This window comes from Microtus oregoni, unplaced genomic scaffold, assembly GCF_018167655.1.
Source record: "Microtus oregoni isolate MIOR12 unplaced genomic scaffold, Mior012 000134F_ref0000037, whole genome shotgun sequence".
NCBI lineage: Eukaryota > Metazoa > Chordata > Mammalia > Rodentia > Cricetidae > Microtus > Microtus oregoni.
The window spans coordinates 1,680,904-1,699,893 of NW_024544778.1; the positions used below are offsets into that span (position 1 = coordinate 1,680,904).

The window sequence follows — 18,990 nt, forward strand, 5'->3', positions numbered from 1 at the left end:
TTTTTCCCCCAACAGGAGACGTTTAATTGAACTTATAAGTCACGAGTGTATTTTCTCATTGTAGATAAACTATTTTAAGATAATTATTTCTGATAAGTAAAGAAAATCCCAGTCCCTGTGTGTGGCATGCTTGTTAATGGTCTGTCTGGTTTCACTTCTGGGGCTGTTGGTCAGGGAATCCTGAGACGTAAATAATTATTGCTGAATACGCTTGTCATATGTAACAGGGAAGCTATCGCCTGAGGACAGGGCAGTCCAGGCAGCTGGCATAGCCTGGTCTTCCTGGTCGTTTGACCGGCCTCCATACCGATTCTGCTCTGCTTGGCCTCCCTAGGTATCTTACATATTGTCACCTAAGAGCTGAGCAGACTTTAGTGGTAGTTTTCATAATGACAGTGGCAGCTTTGGGGCCATCGTGGTATTTCATAGGTAGGTAAATGTGTCTTCAAAGAAGAAAGGCAACTGTAACCTAGATGTAAGCCCTGTCAGTGTTTTGATACCATTTCTAGGTAGGCCTGGTCAGCCAACACAGGGCAAATGCTGGGGGAATTAGTAGTACAATCGCGGTGCCCCTTCCAAAGCCCAGTGTCAGAGCGGTGTTTGTGGTTGAAAGACTCTGATACTGGGGTTTCAGCTTCCCAAGGACCAAAGCCTTGCAAATGTTTGTTGGCTGCGGCTTATGCTTGTATAGCTGTGTGCAGTCTGCTTTGGACTCTCCGGAGCGAGGAGCCTCTGGCCCAAGCCTCCGAGCTGTTCGCTTGGGCTAGCTGTGACCACTTGCCAGGAAACCTTCCCTTCCTTCAGGACCTTATGTGCCAGGTATACAGGAAGATGGGATGTTAGCTCTCTTATCGGGAGAAGAGCACCTAGGCTTGCCCAGCCAGAGGTTAAAATTAAATTGCCTTTTTATATTAGTTTACGAGCCAACAAGACATTTAAAACTACATTGTAAATATGCAATCCATGAGCTAGCTTAAGTTTTTGAACTTTTGAAATCTGCTTGATTGTCTAATTCTGTCAGTTCTTTCCTGTGTTTTGATTTGGATTTCTTTTTAGATACATGTATACCTCTAATTTTTAATCTTCCTGATGTGTTTATCATTATGAAATGTTTCATAAATGTCTTAAAATGTAACATGATATTGAATCTGCTGTGTATGGGCTATCAGCTTTTTCTTTAAAGGGACAGATAGTTAATGCTTTGGGTCTCTGACTCATATATATGACCCTTAAAAATTAAAACAGTCCTTAACTTTAGAGCCTTACAAAAGAAGCCTTCTACAAAAGTTAGTAGAAAAACCTACTAGCTACAAACAGTCATTTTTGTCATAGCAAGTGTCACAATTCTCTCCCTTTTTGGTTGAGTAATATTCCATTGTATCTACCATATTTTGCTTATATATAATCTGTTGATAGATCCTTGGGTGCTTCCATCTCAGGGCTGCTGAATAAAGCCGATAGGAGCGAGTGTGCAAACCCCTCTGTAACAGCTACTGTTACTTCTCAGGGCCATCCGAGAACTGTCTGCAAAAGCGCTGCACAACCTGACCCCACAAGTACCCGAGTACATGGCCTCTCATGGTAGGTGTGTGTTCCACTTCCTACGGCCGTCATACAAGCAGAAAGATGTGCTGTTCTCATAGTAGATGAAGATGACGTCCTATGTCTGTTGCTGAAGAGTAGGCTGTAGGCTAAACCAGGATAGAGTACCAAGACAAACACAATGTGCTTGTACAGAGGCAGCTTTGGGTGGCGTTCAGCACAGGTGATATCCACAAAACAAGGAGTCTGTGGGTTGCATTGTGTAGGTTAAAATGATGGGGGATTCAGCGGTTGTCAGTGCCTTTAGATTGGTGTGACTTAGAATCTGGAGCTGTTCTGTCTTCTCCTCCATAAACACCAGAGGCTGAGGTTTTATCTCACTGGGAAGGATGGAAGTGCCTGTCACCTTTTATGGTTGTGTGGCGTTTGATCTGCCTGCTGCCCTCAGGCAGAGTGCTACCACCATCTGTGGGGCAGAGGTGCAGATGGGAGAATCTGCAGATGTGATATCACTGGGCATCCCGGGGCCTGTGTGCATGTACTGATTTATATGCCATGCCCTAGCATGTTGCTCTGGTTGCCCAGAAGAGATCTCTGCCCACCAGAAACAGGGGTGCTGACCCTGACCAACCCCAGAGGAAATGCTTCTGAGTAATGAGTTGTCCCGGGTGTGTTCTCCAATTTGACCACTGCAGTCTTCCCGGCACTATTGTTGATGACACTGAGCTCAGATCTACACACCAGACATGGTGCCATCCTCTCCTGCGCAGAGATCACCTATGCCCTGTACAAGCTGGTTTCACAGAGCAACAGGTAGGAGATGTCATCTGAGAAACTAGGTAACAGTAGTGATTTGGGGTTGGAGAGTAGTGTGTCTGCTCTGATGGTTGATCATTTGTGTGTTTTGGGTTTCGTTGTATGTTGAGGCTGTCGGTGGTTAGGACTACTCTCTCTTATCAGGGAAGGGCTGCTGGTTGGCATTTGTAAGGGACCTCTGCTGCCTCTGCTGTTTAGATTCCCCTCTTCATCCCAAGGACTCAGACAGCAAGAGCAATGACCACCTGTTCAGGGGTGGCACTGAGCAGTTCAGTTACCATTCCGTGTGTGAATGTGTATCAATGCACACGTGTGTGCCACAGAGCACATGTATGTCAGAGGAAACCTTGAACGTCTTCCTCATGGTCCCCCTTGTTGAAGACGGTGTCCGCCTTGCGGCTCACCAAGCTGCCTGTGAGCTTCAGATGATGCTCTGGGGGTATGTACAGATGCACCACTGTGTCTGGCTTTTACCTGGGTTCTGAAGATCTGAACTCAGGTTGTTTGACTTGTGTGGCAAGGCGTCATCTCCTCAGTCCCCATTTGTCACTTGAGTAATTTAAACTACTTTGGGCTGTGCAGTGGTGGCACACAGCTTTAATCCCAGCATTTGGGAGGCAGAGGTAGGTGAATCTCAGAGTTCGAGGCCAGCTTGATCTGCAGAATGAGTTCCAGGATAGCCAGAGATTCACATAGAAACCTTGTCTGGAGAAAAACCCAGAAAGAAAAAAAAAAAGACAAGTTTGGAAGTTTTCTTTGGGAATCTTCCCCCCCACCCCCCACGCATTGGCTTTATTTATAATATAACTACAAAGCAAAAACTCAGGACCATGCACCGTGGTGCATTCCAAGAGCTGTGTGATTTCCTTATGTCACTGTGCAATTGATTCCTCAAAAATAAGATCTTATAGACACAGTGCCATCTATGACCTGCCCTTAGGTTCAAGCTTGAAACTTGTACTTAAGTCTTTTCCTGTGTGTAGGTGGCTCCCTGGGCCAGGGTGACAGCATGGACCTCATTCCTACCTATCAGCCCCAAGGAGGTTGATTGTCCCTTGGCCTCAGAACACAGCTCACAATCTGTATGGGTGGAATGGTCACCTAATGTTGAAGACCTTGCTGTCCTTGGTGGAAGGCACATGGGCCAGGACATGTCTCAGCAGTGCATTGTGATGACATGGTACCTTTGAGACACATTCCCAAGATGTTGGGTTTATACAAGGCCTCAAGGTGTTGGACTTTACATGGTTCTGTTCAACACAAAGGAGATTTCAGACCTCCAGGGCATCGGGGCTCTGTGTGGCTCTGCCTAGCACCTAGCAGACTAGATCTCCAGGGTGCTGGAGTTAGTTACCACAAAGCTCAGCCTAGCAAGTAATAGATATCAGATCCCCAGGGTGTTTGTGGCTGTGCATAGTTAGGCCTGAAACACAGTGGCACCACAGGTAGTTGACACTGCTTGGCTCTGCCTGGCACATGCCATAGCTCAATCTACAGCATTAATTCAGAGCATGTCACTGTAGGGGACTTCCACGGTGTCAGCAGGGGCCCAGTGTTCAGTAAGGGTACTTCTGTCCTGATCATAAGGTTGTGTCTTCAGCAAACTGGCTATAGGTCAGAGCATAAAGATAGCACCCAGCTGCCGAAACCAGCATTGTGTGTGTGTGCATGCGCGTACAGATGTACTTGTCCATATGTGTATATGTGGAGGCTAGAGATTGATAGTGGGTGTCTTCCCTTCTCTGCTTATGTTCTTATTATTTGGTTTTTTTTTTCTATTTTAAATTAAATTTAATGCCTGGAGACAATGGCTTAGTAGTAAAGAACATTTGCAGAAGACCCGGGTTCAGTTCCCAGCCCCCGAGTGATGGCTCACAGATCTTTGTGACTCCAGTTCTAGGGATTCCCAGTACATTCTGTGGACTCCATGGGCCTCGGTCTTGCATATGGTACACATACACATGATGGCAAAAGACACACATACACATGATGGCAAAAATGCGCATATGTATAAAAATATTGAACTTACAGCCACACGTGTGGGCATGAGTTTGCTGTGATGCAGATGTGGACGATAGAGGACGACCTGAAGGGGACTCAGTCCTTTCTTTCTACCTCGTGGATCCCAGGCTTAGCAACAGTGCCATTGAGCCATCTCTCCAGCCGTCAGCACAGCTTTCATACAAGCAGGAGTAGGAGATCTCCCGGGATTGTGGGAGCACGGACAAGGCTGATCTTTCTGAGTTTGTGTTCTTGACTGTGAACCTGAGCTCTGGCTTCATCTTGTTGAACTCAGTGCTGTGCTTCTCTTTCTGCAGGCCCGTCACAGACTATCTGGATGAGAAGGCAGTGCAGAGCCTGAAGCAGATCCACCAGCAGGTTTGTGTGGTCTGTCTGAACCTCTTCCACCTGGACAGGGTCTGCTTACCTCGTTGACCAGGACATGATGGGTTCTCTCCACCAACATTACCCTTGTGGGAGTTTATCTGGAATTGGTAGTTGGACTAGACTTGTTCTCTGGGGCCAGAAGCCATCTTGTTGGATGGGTATCACAATCAGTGGGTCTCAGGGCAGTATTGGTGTCTCATTGGTCCTTAACAGGAGTTCCCAGCTGAGGGATCAGATGTCCTTCTGGAGAGTTGGGTACCCATAAAACAACGTCCTTTCATTTCTACCTTTGACCCTGAGGTCCTAATCTCCACTCTCCTGAAATTTAATCCCAAATGTTGTACATTTTAGGGAATGGGAAGCATGTATACTTTTCTGGGATTTGGAGATTCTCAAAACCTTCTGTGACATAAAAAAGTATTGTTGTAGGAGACCGCTTGTTTGTTTCCTGGCCGCCCAGACTCCCAAAATAACCACACAGAAACCATATTAATTAAATCACTGCTTGGTCCATTAGCTCTAGATTGCTATTGGCTAACTTTTGCATCTCAATTTAACCCATTTCTAGTAATCTTTGTATCGCCACATGGCTGTGGCTTATGGGTAAAGTTTCGTCCGGCTCCAGCCCTGCTCTGCCATAGGTTCAAAGCAGTTTCTTTATTCATTAACCGATAAAAGCAACAACACACAGACAGAAGGACCTCCCACACCAAAGTATGAATCCAGGGTATTTTCCAGGAATTAAGATTTCTCCACATTCCTGAGTACCCTCTCCAGTTGCAAATATTTTTCTATTCCTCTTTTTATGATAACGGTTTGTCTTAGATCATAATGACTGTGATGAGGCCATTTGGTTAGTTTTAACATTTTTTGCCTTGAAGCAGAGCCTGGCACCCTTGCTCAGTATTGGAAGTGAGGGTGGCAGCCCCATGCAGAGGCTGAGAAAATGGAGCCCCTGTGTCCTCTGAACCAGGATTTCCTGTTTCTGAGGAATGTGGGTAGTAACAGGGATGCTGCTTTTAGTTTTTGTAGGAATTTCTGGTATGTCTGAAGAGTTTGGTGGAACTAACAATGAACTAAATTACTTTTGAGTTTTTCTGAAGACAGAAAACACCAGAGCCATTTGGCATGATGAGTTTTGATCAGTGGTGATCAGTGGGCCAGGACGAAAGGGGCCACCCTCTTTCTTCATGTCTGTGTGCCTCAGTTTCCCTTTAGAGAAATGAACCTGAAAAACATAAGCGAGGCCAGGATGAGGTGGGCCTTTGTCTTCTGACCTTCCTGACTGGCTCCCTGGCAACTAAGAGCTCAAACTTGTCTCCCTGTCATCATTCTTATGTTGCTGATAGCCACCGTTTAATGCATGACAAATTAACCTAAATAACTTTAAATAACTGACTTTTCATTCTTTAATTTTAGCTTTATGATCGGCATCTCTATAGGTAAGCCTACAGAGTAAAACTTCTTATGTGTGTAATGGAAATGTGTGTTGTCTGTAACAACTGGTTTACTGAAGCACCTACATTATATTTGTGTGCGTGTGTGTGCATGCATGCATGTATGTGTGTGGTGTGTATGTGCGTGTGTATAAAACACGTCCCATGTGCAATGGTGGAGGTCAAAGGACAACTTGAAGGAGTTCATTCTTTCCTTCTGTCTTGTGCTTTCCCAGGGAGGGATTGAACTCAGGTTGTCAGCCTTGGTAGAAGGCACCTTCAGCTACTGAGCTATTTTGCTACCCCTTGTTGTACTTTTAAGCTAATAGCTAACCTTCATCTGTCCTGTTTCATGTTTACTTTGTAGCATTGTAACTTTGTAACATTTTTAACTTTGTGAACTGTTACATGTTCACTTTGAAGATATGCAGCTGCCACTTAGCCCAGGATTCAAGGGCGTGGAGGCTGCAACTCTTTGGTGTCTTTAGGCATTTTAGAAGCTGAAGTCACAAGTCATGGCACCCCACAGTTCAGTGTACCCTTGGCAGTTCTGTGATTGAAGACACTTGTGTCCTGCCCATTTGGGTTGCCTCTCTGCTTTTGGTGGCTGTTGACTCTTGGGTCTACCACTTCGAGTGCTCTGTCTCTGCAGTCTGTGCAAATGGGATGATATGTAAAGCCTTTAGGTCTGGTTTTCTCCAGTGTGTTTTTGGGATTCATTCCTGTTAGTGTGTATGCTGTTTTTCTGCTTTGTTTTATTTTAGGTAGGTTCTTACTATGCCTCACTGTGGTCTTTTAAAAAAAATTATTTTATGCATATTGATGCTCTGCCTGCCTGTGTGTCTGTAGACAACAATGCATGCAGGGCCCTAGGAGGCTGGAAGGTGTCTGGTTTCTTTGAGATGGTTGCTGCTGCATGGGCACTGGGAATTGAACTTGGATTTTTTAGAAAAGCAGCTGGAGTTCTTGACTGCTGAACCATTTCACCAGTCCAGGGATTTCCCTTTCTTTTTGAAGACAGGAGGACCTCACTGTCTTGCCCCGGCAGGTCTAGAATTCACTGTGTAGACCAGCTGGCCTTGCATTTGCAGAGCTCCCTCTGCTTCCCGAGTGCTGGAAGAATGTACCACTACACTTGGCCCTTTTCTACCGGCAGCTCACCTGCCTCAGTTTCCCTGTTTTGTGGTTCCATCATACCTGTGTTTTCTGTCCACGTTTACTCCTAAGAAGGATGTCATCTCAGCTCAGGGTGCAGTGTGGAATGAAGCTGCTGGGCACATCAGCATGTGTGTACGTGTGTGTCCCTTTCCTTGGGTATATGAGGAATAGTTTTCCTGGGTCATTCGGCAGGTGTGTATCTTTAAGAAACTAGAAGATTTCTTTGCAGATCACCCAGCCCTTAACCTGTGTCCCAACCAACTCCACACCTGAGTGTGTGTGGTCTGCAGTGGCATACTGTAGTCGTGATCATGTTCCTGTCTTGTTTGAGAATGTGGTTTATGTGTCCCCAGTAACTACATGGTATTGAGCATCCTGTGGTCTCCTGCGAGTGACCATTCATTCAATCCCTTTTCCCCTTTGAGAGGCAGTCTCTCCGCATAGTCCTGGCCATCTTGGAACTCCCTATGTAGATCAGGCTGGCCTCAAACCCAGAGTTCAAGCCTGCCTTCTGAGGGCCGGATTAAGGGTGTGTGCCACCACATCCAGCCCTCGTTCGCTTTCTTAAATACTCACCGCTTCCTTTTCTTGTTGAGCAGTCAGAGCTCTGTATATTCTGGATCTGAGTTCTGTGAGACGCAGGAGTTCCCCGTTTTCCTCCCACTCTGTTTCATTTCTTGCTGTGTTATTTCTTTTTGTGGCGTGGGGCTGAGCACTTACTGTCCTGTACTCTCTAAGTGGGAAGCCTCACTTCCTGTGTGTCTTATTGACTGCTTTCCAAACCTTTAAGAGTAGGTAGTGATGGTAGGTGCACACAGTGAGCTATGCAGTGCCCGAGAGCTTCTGTGGAGCTGAGAGTATCCTGTCAGAACTCTCCACCACACAAGTCTCAGTGTGGACCTGTTCCTAAACCTTGTCCAGGTCTGAATAAAAATGCCTTGATTTTTAAAATTTTTTTATTTTTTACAGCAGTAGGATAAAATGACCCCCAGAAAACGTACTAAAACAATTTAATTTGGAGGACTAGAGAGATGACAGTTAAGAGCACTGGCTTCTTTTCCAGAGGACCAAGGTCCGATTCCCAGCACCCACGTGGCAGCTCACAACCATCTGTAACTCCAATTCTGGGGATTTAGTGCTTCTTCTGACCTCCCTAGGCAGCAGACGTGCAGATGGTGCACAGATACACACACAGGCAGAACATCCATACACGTAATGTTTTTAAAAATGTATTTAATTTTTGCAGTGTTTGCCTAAAGCTACAGAAGAGACCGTTTAAAATAGTATAGAGATTTGGAAGAACAATGGGATTTTATTTGGAGAGCTTGTGGAAAGCCACAAGGTGTCAAAGAAGTGCCATCTCAGTCCCCAGATAGGCTCCTAGACCCCTGTGATGACTGGGCTGCTGCTGGCAGTCACACTGTATTTCTGAGTGATATAGGGGTCAGACTGATTTTCCAGCAGGGTCGCTGGCAGTGAGAGGCTGGGGAGGCCCTAGCCTGGTGTCTATATCTTCAGATGTGTATTCATTATTATTCTCATCTGCGTGTTGGAAGACAGATATAGGGGTTTCCTATCCTGTTTATCCTGTAGATTAATTAAACTTTATGAGAAAGCTCATCAATTTTAATTTTGTAAGGTTTGGGATACTTTTACAGAGTCATAGCCTGTAACTACCACCCTGAGGTAGATACCTCCCCCAGCTCCTGGTACCACAGACCTGCTTCCTGTTGTTTTAGGTTAAATTTTTTCTTCTGCTCTTTTTAATCTTTTGTTAACTACATTTGGCACAGTTTTTCTTTTACATATCCAAATTCTTAAAGTGTTCTTCATGTTCTCTGTTGTTGTTGGAGGAGGCCGCTTGTTTCATTCCTGGCTGCTCAGCCCCAAAATAATCACACAGAAACTATATTATTTAAATCACTGCCTGGCCTATTAACTCAAACTTCTTATCAGCTAGATCTTACATCTTAATTTAAGCCATTTCTATTAATCTGTGTATGGCCACTTGGCAGTGGCTTACCAGATAAAGTTCTGTCTCCGGTGGGGCTACATGGCTTCTGACTCCGCCCTTCTTTCTCTCAGCATTCAGTTTAGTCCCCCCCCCCCAGCTCTGTTCTCCCCTATCAGGTCAAGCCAGTTTCCTTATTAACCAATGGTATCACAACATACATAGGGGATCCCACATCACTCTGTGTCTTCTCCCCCAGTTTCCGTCCTCTCTCTGCTTACATTTCCTTCCATCCTTTTAGACAACACGAGGGATATGATAGCTGCATTAGTGACCTCGTGTGAACTTTATCAGCTTGAACATTTCTGGGTTGTTGATTTCTTTAGTTGTGGTCCTGTTTTCCTGGTAGTTCTTCATTAAATTTCCATCTTTCCCAAAATTTACATTTCTGGATTTGGAATACATGCACGTGTGCCTGCACGTACACGCACACACACACACATATACACACACACACGCTCGCACACACATACATATACATACACACAGACGCACACACACATACATATACACACACATACATATACATACACACACATACACACACACACACGCACACACTTTTTCTGGTTTTGTTTAAACACTTTCAAGACAGCATCATAGCTTGGGTTGTTTAGAACGGTGCTAACCTGCTGCTGATTTACAGTCGCTATGAGGACCCTGCTATGGCCTTTCCTTCCCAGCTGATGAAGATTGTGCTCAGCCTGGGTAGCTGAGAAGCATCTTGCCCTCTTCTCCTATGTGTTTTCTTTCTTCCTGGCACATAGAGCTCCGTGCCACTCTCTGTGTCTGTGCTGCAGGCTCTGACCTTCATGGCCTCACCCGCTAAGCATCTCTGTCTCTTTTGAGCCTGTCATCACAGGACATCCAGGGGTTCCATTAGGGCTTCACCCACACCTGCCCATGTGACTTACGTGGTGGTGCCTGAGGTGTTAGAAGTCTGCTGTGTAGCACATGTATTCTCTGGCTTCCTAATTGTTTGCTTTGTTTTTTATTTTTCTCAAGACAGGGTTTTCTGTGTAACAGCACCAGCTGTCTTGGAACTCACTCTTCGTAGATCAGGCTGGCCTCAAAGTCACAGCAATCCCACCTGTCTTTACCTCCCAAGAGCTGGTATTAAAGGCCTGCACTACCATTGCCCAGCTGGCTTCCTAATTTTAAGGCAGATCTTGTTACTGTTGGGGCCAGAAGCCGGAGCCTCCAAAGCCAGTACTGTTTTCCCAGCTCCTGCTTGCTAGCATTCCAGGTTGGGTGGCTTCTGGAAGGCAGGCTGGGTGATGATGAACATTAGTGTCCCACTGCTTTGGACCACACAGTGGTCACCCTGGCATTGTTGTGAAGTGTGGTTAAGCAGCGTTTGAGATTGGTTCTGTGTGACCAAGATTCCTTTGACAGCTCAAAGGACGATCGTCTGCCAGAGGATGATCTTGCCACAGATTTTTGTTTCTTGCCAGAAATGTAGCCCACACTTTGGGCAGACTATGTCCCTAACTGAAACTGTTACAGTTGGAGGGGTGTTGCATGTTTTATGTATAAAAGATTTTAACTGTTTGTTCCTTTTGTTTTTTAGGGGTCTGGGAGGAGAGCTTATGAGACAAGCAGGTATGTCTGGGGCCAGAAACTGCTGTCCTTCATTCCAGTATGGGGGAAGAGTACTCTGAGGTCAGGCCAGGCCCCCAAATACCAAGTGGTAGCAGTTCTTTCTGTTGGAGATCCTAGCTGTTGTCCCAGGAAGATGGGAATGTGGTCTGTGCACATGCTCTGCTGTGTCCAGTTATTCCATTTCCCAGCTCTGGGGCTCTGATTTGTTTTGCATACCACAAGTCTGGTAGCTGTGGTGGATCTGGGGGTATTTCAGCTGCAGATGTTCTCTTTATACTAAGTTCTGTGGAGTAAGGGATGGTGTAAGCAGAAGTTTCTGTCCCGCCTGATCTTGCAGTCGTTCAGTCCCAAAGAAACACACAGAGACTTATATTAATATATAAACTGTTTGGCCTGTTAGCTCAGGCTTATTGTTAATGAGCTCTTACAAGTTAAATTAACCCATAATTCTTATCTATGTTTAGCCCTGTGTCTTGGTACCTTCTTATCTTGCTTTCTCTGCCTCTGAGTGTCAGCTGCAGACTGAGCCTCTCCTCTCCCAGAATTCTCCTAGACTGGTTGCCCCGCCCATAGTTCCTGCCTGACTACTGGCCAATCAGTGTTTTATTAAACCAATACAAGTGACAGATCTTTACATTGTACAAAAGCATTATACCATTGCAGAATGGTTAATCAGATCCTGTGTTAGTGTGCACAGGGATCTCACAGCATAATCAGATGAATATTCCCAGTTAGTTGAATGTAATAGAAAACCCAGGTTCTTCCTGGCTTGTCTAGGGGGGTATCTCCAGATATCCTGGCCAGAACTGGCCACATTGGCAGCTGATATCCTAGTCTGGTGTGTGTGGGGGCAGGGCGGGGGAAGCAGGTTTTGGTGTGCTGGTGTAGCCCTAGTTGAGACCGGTCAAAACTGTCTGTTTGACCCTTGAACTGCTCTGCAAGTCCAAGTGGACTCTGACTATACTTGGGGAGATAGATGTCTTCTGGACTGTCCCCCACAGCCTGCTCTCTCTCTCTCTCTCTTTTCTTCCTTCCTTCCTTCCTTCCTTCCCGCTCCCCCTCTCTCTTTCTTCCTCTTCCTCCTTCCTTCCTTCTTCCTCCTCCTCCTCCTCTTCCTTCTTCCTCTTCTTCTTCCTTTTTCTTCCTCCTCCTCCTTCCTCCTCCTCCTCCTTCCTTCTTCCTCCTTCCTCCTTTTCCTTCTTTTTCTTCCTCCTTTTTGGTTTTTTAAGACAGGGTTTCTCTGTGTAATAGTAGCTCTGGCTTTCCTCAAACTAACTTTGTAGACCAGGTTGGCCTCGAACTCACAGAGACCCACTTGCCTCTCTCTTCCTGAATGCTAGAATTAAATGCACCATGCTGGCTCCCACAGGTCTTTTTAAGAGGGGTCATCACGCTAGGTCTGGAGTATCTTCTTCCTGGTGTCCATCTGGGGAGATAGCCTGGATTTGCTTATGGCCTGGCCAGCATGAAGGTGGGTGGAAGAGTTAGGTGTTGATTATACACTTTTGGAAAATAATTTTTTTTCTTTTTCCACAGTGTGCATTTTAATAAAGAATTTGTCACTTTCCAGAATGCCCTTTAAAGGCGACACCGTTATCGGTAGGTGCTTTCCTCAGTGACACAGATAACATTTTCTTAATACTGTTATTTGGGTTACAGAATAAGAGATGAACTCATTGGGGTGGGGTGAAGTTTAAAGGGCCGCAGTATTGGTACATCTTGTCTTGGAATTGCTGCCACCTCCTGCCACCCTCTTCTAGAAAGGACAGGGAAGTGGGAAGTTCTTCTGGAATCCTCTACTGGTGCTCTTAGCTGTGGCTCTGCCTGCCACCATGGTCTCCAGTCCTGGAAATTTGTGGTCATTCCTTGCCTGGTACTTATTTATTGCCCAGATGGTTCTCATTGCTGAGACAGAGGGCAGTCCCCCTCAAGTCTGCTCTAGCCTCGTCTAAAGTTACTAATTTTATTTAGCTGAACAGAGAGCAAGCATATCTCCAGTCCATTTATTAGATATAGTTGAGTTGAAGTTAGGTTTAAGTTGTACAGGACCAGGAAAGATTGTCTAAGAGAAAGAGATAAGATAAGATCACTTGGGCTGGAGAGATGGCTCAGTAGTTCAGAGCACTGACTGTTCTTCCAGAGGTCCTGAGTTCAATCCCAGCAACCACATGGTGGCTCACAACCATCTGTAATGAGATCTGGTGCCCTCTTCTGGCCTGCAGGCACACATGCAGACAGAACACAGTATTCATAATAAATGAATATATAAATAAATCTTTAAAAAATGTCTTAAAGCTTGCAGCTGTTACAAAAGAGGAGTTCTCTATCGTGATGTGCAAGTCATTGGTTTACAGGGAATGGCATTTTCTACACAGTGGTGGCAGCAGCAGGGTGTGGGGGAGCTAACTTTTAGCAGCCTGAGGTGGGCTTCCTCCTGGAACTGGGGCCCTTGGACTTTTACACGGTCTGGGAATGTTCACTTTGGAGTTTCTCCAGGATGCGTGTCTGTTGTTGTGAGTGTCGGCTGAGTACTCTGAGGCAGGTTAGCCGTTGTCTTTGCTTTCTCACCAGATGGTTGGCAGTGGCTGATAGATGACACTCTTAGAAGTCTTCACCTTGTTTCCAGCCATTCCCGACAGCAGATCAAGGTATGCCACGCGGGTTTCTCTCCCCTGTTGTCTGTAGCGCTCCTTTCATGCGCTAACCTCACAGTCTGCAGCACCATCTTCGGGTCTGCGTGGTTCACACAGGCAGCCTAGAGTGACCATGGTAACCAGGAATTTTACCCTTCCTCACTATACTTTTTATTTCTACCAGTCTTCTTCTCTATTTTGATAGTGATAACGTGCCCAGTCACACCTGAGTTCTGGTAGCCGTAGGTCAGGTTGGGAAAGTATTCACATGAAGACGAGATTGAGCAACTAGATGCTCGCTTATGTTCATCTTTCGGGATCTGAGCTGTGACATACAGCCCATTTCGTAGGCCGTGGGCTGTAATGGTTGATGTTTGACGTGCCAGACAAGGTGCGGAAGCATGAGCCCCTGCCTGTCCTGCACTTCCTTCTCTTTTGTTTCTGTGGAATTCTTCCTGGTTAAATACAGTCTGCCTGGTTAAATTTGGAGGTCTCATGGTTGATATCTCAGAATTTTCTTTGAAGACTGTCCATAATCGAGTCCCACTGGCCATGATCGTATTTTTTGTTGCTTAATTAGTGTGTGTCGCAACTCTGTGATGTTCTGAGGGACTCCATGCTGATCTTCTCCCTGCCCCTCCTCAGTTGGGGAGGGGTGGAATGGAAGGTTTGATTTGAGGTCGAGTCATCTCTTGCAGAGGGGAGGTGGGGAGTTAGGGAGATGCCACATCGCCACCTTCTGATTTGTGTGACCCTGCATCATCCCGTCTCCATCAGGGTTACTGGGGCTAAGATTGGTTCCTCACCCTTTCTGTTCTGCATACACTTCTGTGCGGAATGCCAGTGGACCCTCCTGTTCCTTACACCATGATGTGGGAGTGTCATATCAATCTGTTGATTTTATTGGTTAAACAATAAAGAAACTGCTTGGCCCTGTGGGTGGAGTAAACAGAACAAAATGCTGGGAGGAAGAGGAAGTGAGGTCAGTCTCGACAGCTCTCCTCTCGGGAGAAGACGCCTGAGAGAGACGCCATGCCCCGCTCCCGGGATGAAGCTCCGACCCAGGATGGACATAGGCTAGAATCTTCCTGGTAAGCACACCTTGGGGTGCCATACACAGATGATTAAAAATGGGCTAAATTAATATGTAAAAATTAGCCTAGAAGAGAATGGGCCAAGCAGTGTTTAAGTGAATACAGTTTGTGTGTTGTTATTTCGGGCATAAGCTAGCCGTGCGGGCGGCTGGGGTGCTGGGGACGCAGCCCCGCCGCCCTTATTACTATAACACCAGGTTCTACCAGGGCCGCCTTGAGCCCCTTGTCCTTGTAAACAGACACTCAATCCCCACATTGCTGCTGCTGGGAAGAGAAGCATGTTTTGTCTTACATTAACTGTGCCATATAGGAATACATAAGAATTGTACTGTTTGGAAGAAATAGAGTTCTCACGTTAGGGTTACTAGTGCATAGAATTTAAGGTGATTGATACATCTGACAGGTTTGGTAGACACACTGGAGAGTCAGAAGATTTATTAGAGAAACTGTGGCAATGACATACTTTAATTTGTTTTTAAACATAATCACTGTCAGATTGCAGTGGCCCACGCATCTGTGGCTGAGGACTTCTTAGACCCTTTTTTCACTCATGTCTTCTGTTTTAGGAGGCAGCTGTCTCGGCCCTGGCCGCCCTCTGCAACAAATACTACATGAAGGAGGCTGGGGAGGCAGATGTTACCATTGAGAGTAAGTGTGCTGTATGCTGGGCCTATAGCAGGGATCATAGTGTAGACAGGTAGTTAAAATTCCTTATGAAAGCCAGGTTTAGCAGTAATACATTTCCCTAATGCCAGATGAGGAGAGCACTGTGAGTTCAAGACCAGCCTGGTTTAAATAGAGAGACTTTGTCTCAAACAAACAAACAAAACACAGACATAAAGGAAAAATATCTTAGGAACCTAGTGGTAGTGGTGCATACCTTTAATCCCAGCACTCGGGAAACAGAGGCAGGCAGATTTCTGTGCGTTCTAGGCCAGCCATTCTACAGAGTGTGTTCCAGCATAGCCAGGACTATTTCACAGAGAAACCTTGTCTTAAAAAACAACAATAACAACAACAAAAATCTTAAGGAAACCTTAAAACCACCTTATACAAATTTTCTTATAGCTTATCTTTCACTTTGAAGGTATGTCTGCATCATTGTCCTGGTTCACCTTACACATCTAACTTGTATTTCTGAGGGGCACCACTAGACACAGGCCACTTCTAAATATTTCTTTCTTTTTAGGGGAACTGATTCCACAGTACCTTGCTGAGCTCCAGAGCCCAGAGGAGATGACCCGCTGTGGCTTCTCCTCAGCCTTGGGTGCCCTTCCAGGTTTCCTTCTCAGGGGCCATCTGCAGCAGGTGAGGGTCCCAACAGCACCGAGGGGGCACAGATGGGAAGGGCTGGCAAGTAATCCGCACACCTCTGCTTGGGAATTTGATGCGGGAATTCTCAGTATTAGCACACGTGGCCATGAAAGCAATGGCTGCTGACTGCTCCTTCAAGGCATAGAGAGCTGTGCTCAGGTTTGTAGGGTAGGAGGCTCTGTCTGAAGAAACTGGCTTCCTGATGAGAAAATGGTAGCCTCTGTGCAGAAGCTGGTGCTGGCATGTGTCTTCTATTCTTGTAACCATCTCAATTTATTTCCCTAATAATAAAGCCATGTAGTTAAAATTTCTTATGAAATTTTATGTTCCTTATGTGCCTTGTGTCCCACCTTGTTGGTAGTCATGGTGGGAGGTAGGCTGGGTATGGTTGGAGGCTGCCAGCCTCTTGTCTCAGCCTGGTGTCCTATGGGCTTCTTTTCTGCCTGTGCCATAGAAGAATATATCATGTACTATTATTTTTCTCACACTGCTTCCTCTGCTTTGGTGTGGCCTGCTCTCTCCCCATCGTCTTTCCTTCTCCGCATCTCCTCTATCACCTGTCCTTGTCTAAGACCTGGGCGTGCCTCCAGCCTGACTCTGGAGACCATGCACTTTTCCCCTCTGAGTTTAAACACTAGGCTTGGTCCTACCAACACCTCCTCCCCCAGGTGCTCTTACTCTGTCTGCCCCTGCTGCCTGCCACACAAGCTGGGATGCAGTAAGACACACACTCCATGTTTGCTTCTATGTATACTGGTTCTCTTTCCTCCTGTGGGATCAGGCAGTTCTGATGATGTGACAAGTAGGCCCTTGAACCCTGTACAAAGCCGAGTATAGCTGTTGTAATAACTGAACTCACCCTGGGGTTTATTCACTTGAAATGTGGATAAACAAAGATTTTAGAACTGAACTATCAGTTTACGAAGTAATAGCCCTGGGCCTACAAGGTGGCTCAGTGAATAAAATCACTTTCCGGCAAGCCTGGTGACCCAAGTTTGATCCCTAGGACCTGCATAAAGGTAGAGAGAACCAGCTCCACCAAGTTGCCCTCTAATTTCCACACACAGGCTGTAGCATGTATGATTGTGTACACACACATGTGCGCATGTTCGCTGGTCGAGGGCAGTGGGTAGGAGAAAACATAAAACTATAATTGCTCATTTATTGTTGAGATCTAGAATGTCAGCTATCCCCTGTCCAAGATGGGAACAATAGAGAGGAATCTCCTGTAGGGATGAGGCAGATTCATAGCAGGTGCTGGAGTTCGGGTGCAGCAGATGGGAGGCTATGGGATCTCTTTTCAAACTTTCTTCCAGAAACTGAATCGTGAACTTCCTGGCAAGCCCCACCCATGGCTGCTGTGTCCGTGGCTCCAGAGCCACATCTCTGTCCGAAACAGAAGTGTGCTGACAGCCACGTCTGGTGGTGCACACAGCACTTAGGATAGTGAGACAGGAGGGTTTGCAAGCTTATGGAGACTGTCTCTAAAAAACATGTTTACTTTGTAGCTGATACTTATTTACTGATTTGGGGGACTTTTTTGCCCTCAGGTTCTCACAGGTCTAAGAACAGTCACCCGTACTTCTCCCAAGGATGTGAGCTTTGCTGAGGCCAGGAGAGACGGTTTGAAGGCAATCTCAAGGTGAGCCCTGGCCTGGCAGGTGGGCACCAACAAGCACCACAAGGATTACCTGCCATGCTAGCTAGCAGAGAGCAGAAATGTATAGAGCTGCTTTGTTATTGCTTTCTAATTCTCCCCCTCTAGAGCATTGTCAGGGAACATTTGTATCTTCATTTGAAAGCCACCTCAGAAGCTGAGGAACAGCAGTTTGAGGCCAGCCATGGTAACATTGAAGCCTTAAACCACACACACACAAACCAAAGCATTGTGCTGGCTTTGGGAATAGCCAAGGGTTAGAGTGCTTGTTTAGCATGTACAAGGCCATGGGTTCTATGCCCAATACTGCTAAATTAACAAACAAAATGGATGAAGAGTTGGGGATCGTGCCTCAGCTTGAGGCTGACAAAGGGAGCAATGCCTGAACCCTGTGTCTTAGTGACTTCTGTCTGTAGATGCAGTGTGAGGGCCTTGTCTGCCTTCTCTGGCTCCCTGTGGTTCTGCAAGCCCATTCAGTCTTGACTTCTCAAAGCAGCATTATCCTTTTTATTGGGGTGGAAGAGAGAAAGAGCCAGCTACCTTGTAGATTGTGGGGCAGTGAAGGTGACTTCACAGTGAGCACCATTCCGTATCTGCAGTGGGAAGGGTGCCCTGGGCCCTGAAGTCTGCCTGGGGCTCCTGTGCCATGCCAGGTGTTCCCTGCAGCAAGACACCCCAGGCCATTGTAATGTGAAGGATGAGCTCACAGACATGCATATCTTAATTTCAGAGTTTGCCAGACGGTTGGCGTGAAAGCAGAGGGCCCTCCAGATGAAGTCGTGTGCAGAGAGAACATTTCCGAGGTTTACACTGCGTTGCTGGACTGCATGAACGATTATACCACAGACAGCAGAGGGGATGTGGGAGCCTGGTAAGGACAGTGTTTGTACACTGACTTCTCTTCTGAGATAGGGGAGGGCATGGCATCCTGAGGTACCCAGGATTGAAACAATAGGCATTAAGTCATGCTAGAAACGCTCATAGCAACGGTCTGTACTGACGTCTCAGGCGAGCCCTCTTCTGCTGCTCAGATATCCATAGTTCTTTAGTCTGCACGGTCATCTTCCCTTTCTCCTCCTGTAGGGCAAGTTTCCTGCCCAGGTTGCAGCACCTTGCGAGGGAGAGAACAAGGCTGCTGCTGTCTGAGTCAGCAGCTCTACCGGGTGCCTCACACCCCCTCGTACCCCCTCACAGTCCCTCACACCCCCTCGTACCCACTCATACCCCCTCATACCTCCTGGCCTTAGGCAATGATGGTAAAGAGTTCAGAAGGAGCTCGTAAAAGATGCTGTCTTGATTGGGATCAGAACATGGAGAGAACATGTTATCCTTTACATAG

General features: G+C 46.4%; 1 protein-coding gene across 1 annotated transcript in view; it reads left to right on the forward strand.

The window, feature by feature from the left end:
- LOC121444590 (tubulin-specific chaperone D-like) overlaps window positions 1–18,990 on the forward strand; it is a 148,370-nt gene that overhangs the window by 115,337 nt on the left and 14,043 nt on the right. Inside the window, exons 19-29 of the mRNA XM_041646431.1 lie at window positions 1,508–1,581; window positions 2,238–2,355; window positions 4,677–4,737; window positions 6,166–6,188; window positions 10,922–10,953; window positions 12,490–12,552; window positions 13,525–13,601; window positions 15,247–15,328; window positions 15,870–15,988; window positions 17,545–17,636; window positions 18,382–18,522. Of these exons, the coding sequence (XP_041502365.1) occupies window positions 1,508–1,581; window positions 2,238–2,355; window positions 4,677–4,737; window positions 6,166–6,188; window positions 10,922–10,953; window positions 12,490–12,552; window positions 13,525–13,601; window positions 15,247–15,328; window positions 15,870–15,988; window positions 17,545–17,636; window positions 18,382–18,522 (882 nt within the window). The remainder of the gene's footprint in view (window positions 1–1,507; window positions 1,582–2,237; window positions 2,356–4,676; window positions 4,738–6,165; window positions 6,189–10,921; window positions 10,954–12,489; window positions 12,553–13,524; window positions 13,602–15,246; window positions 15,329–15,869; window positions 15,989–17,544; window positions 17,637–18,381; window positions 18,523–18,990) is intronic.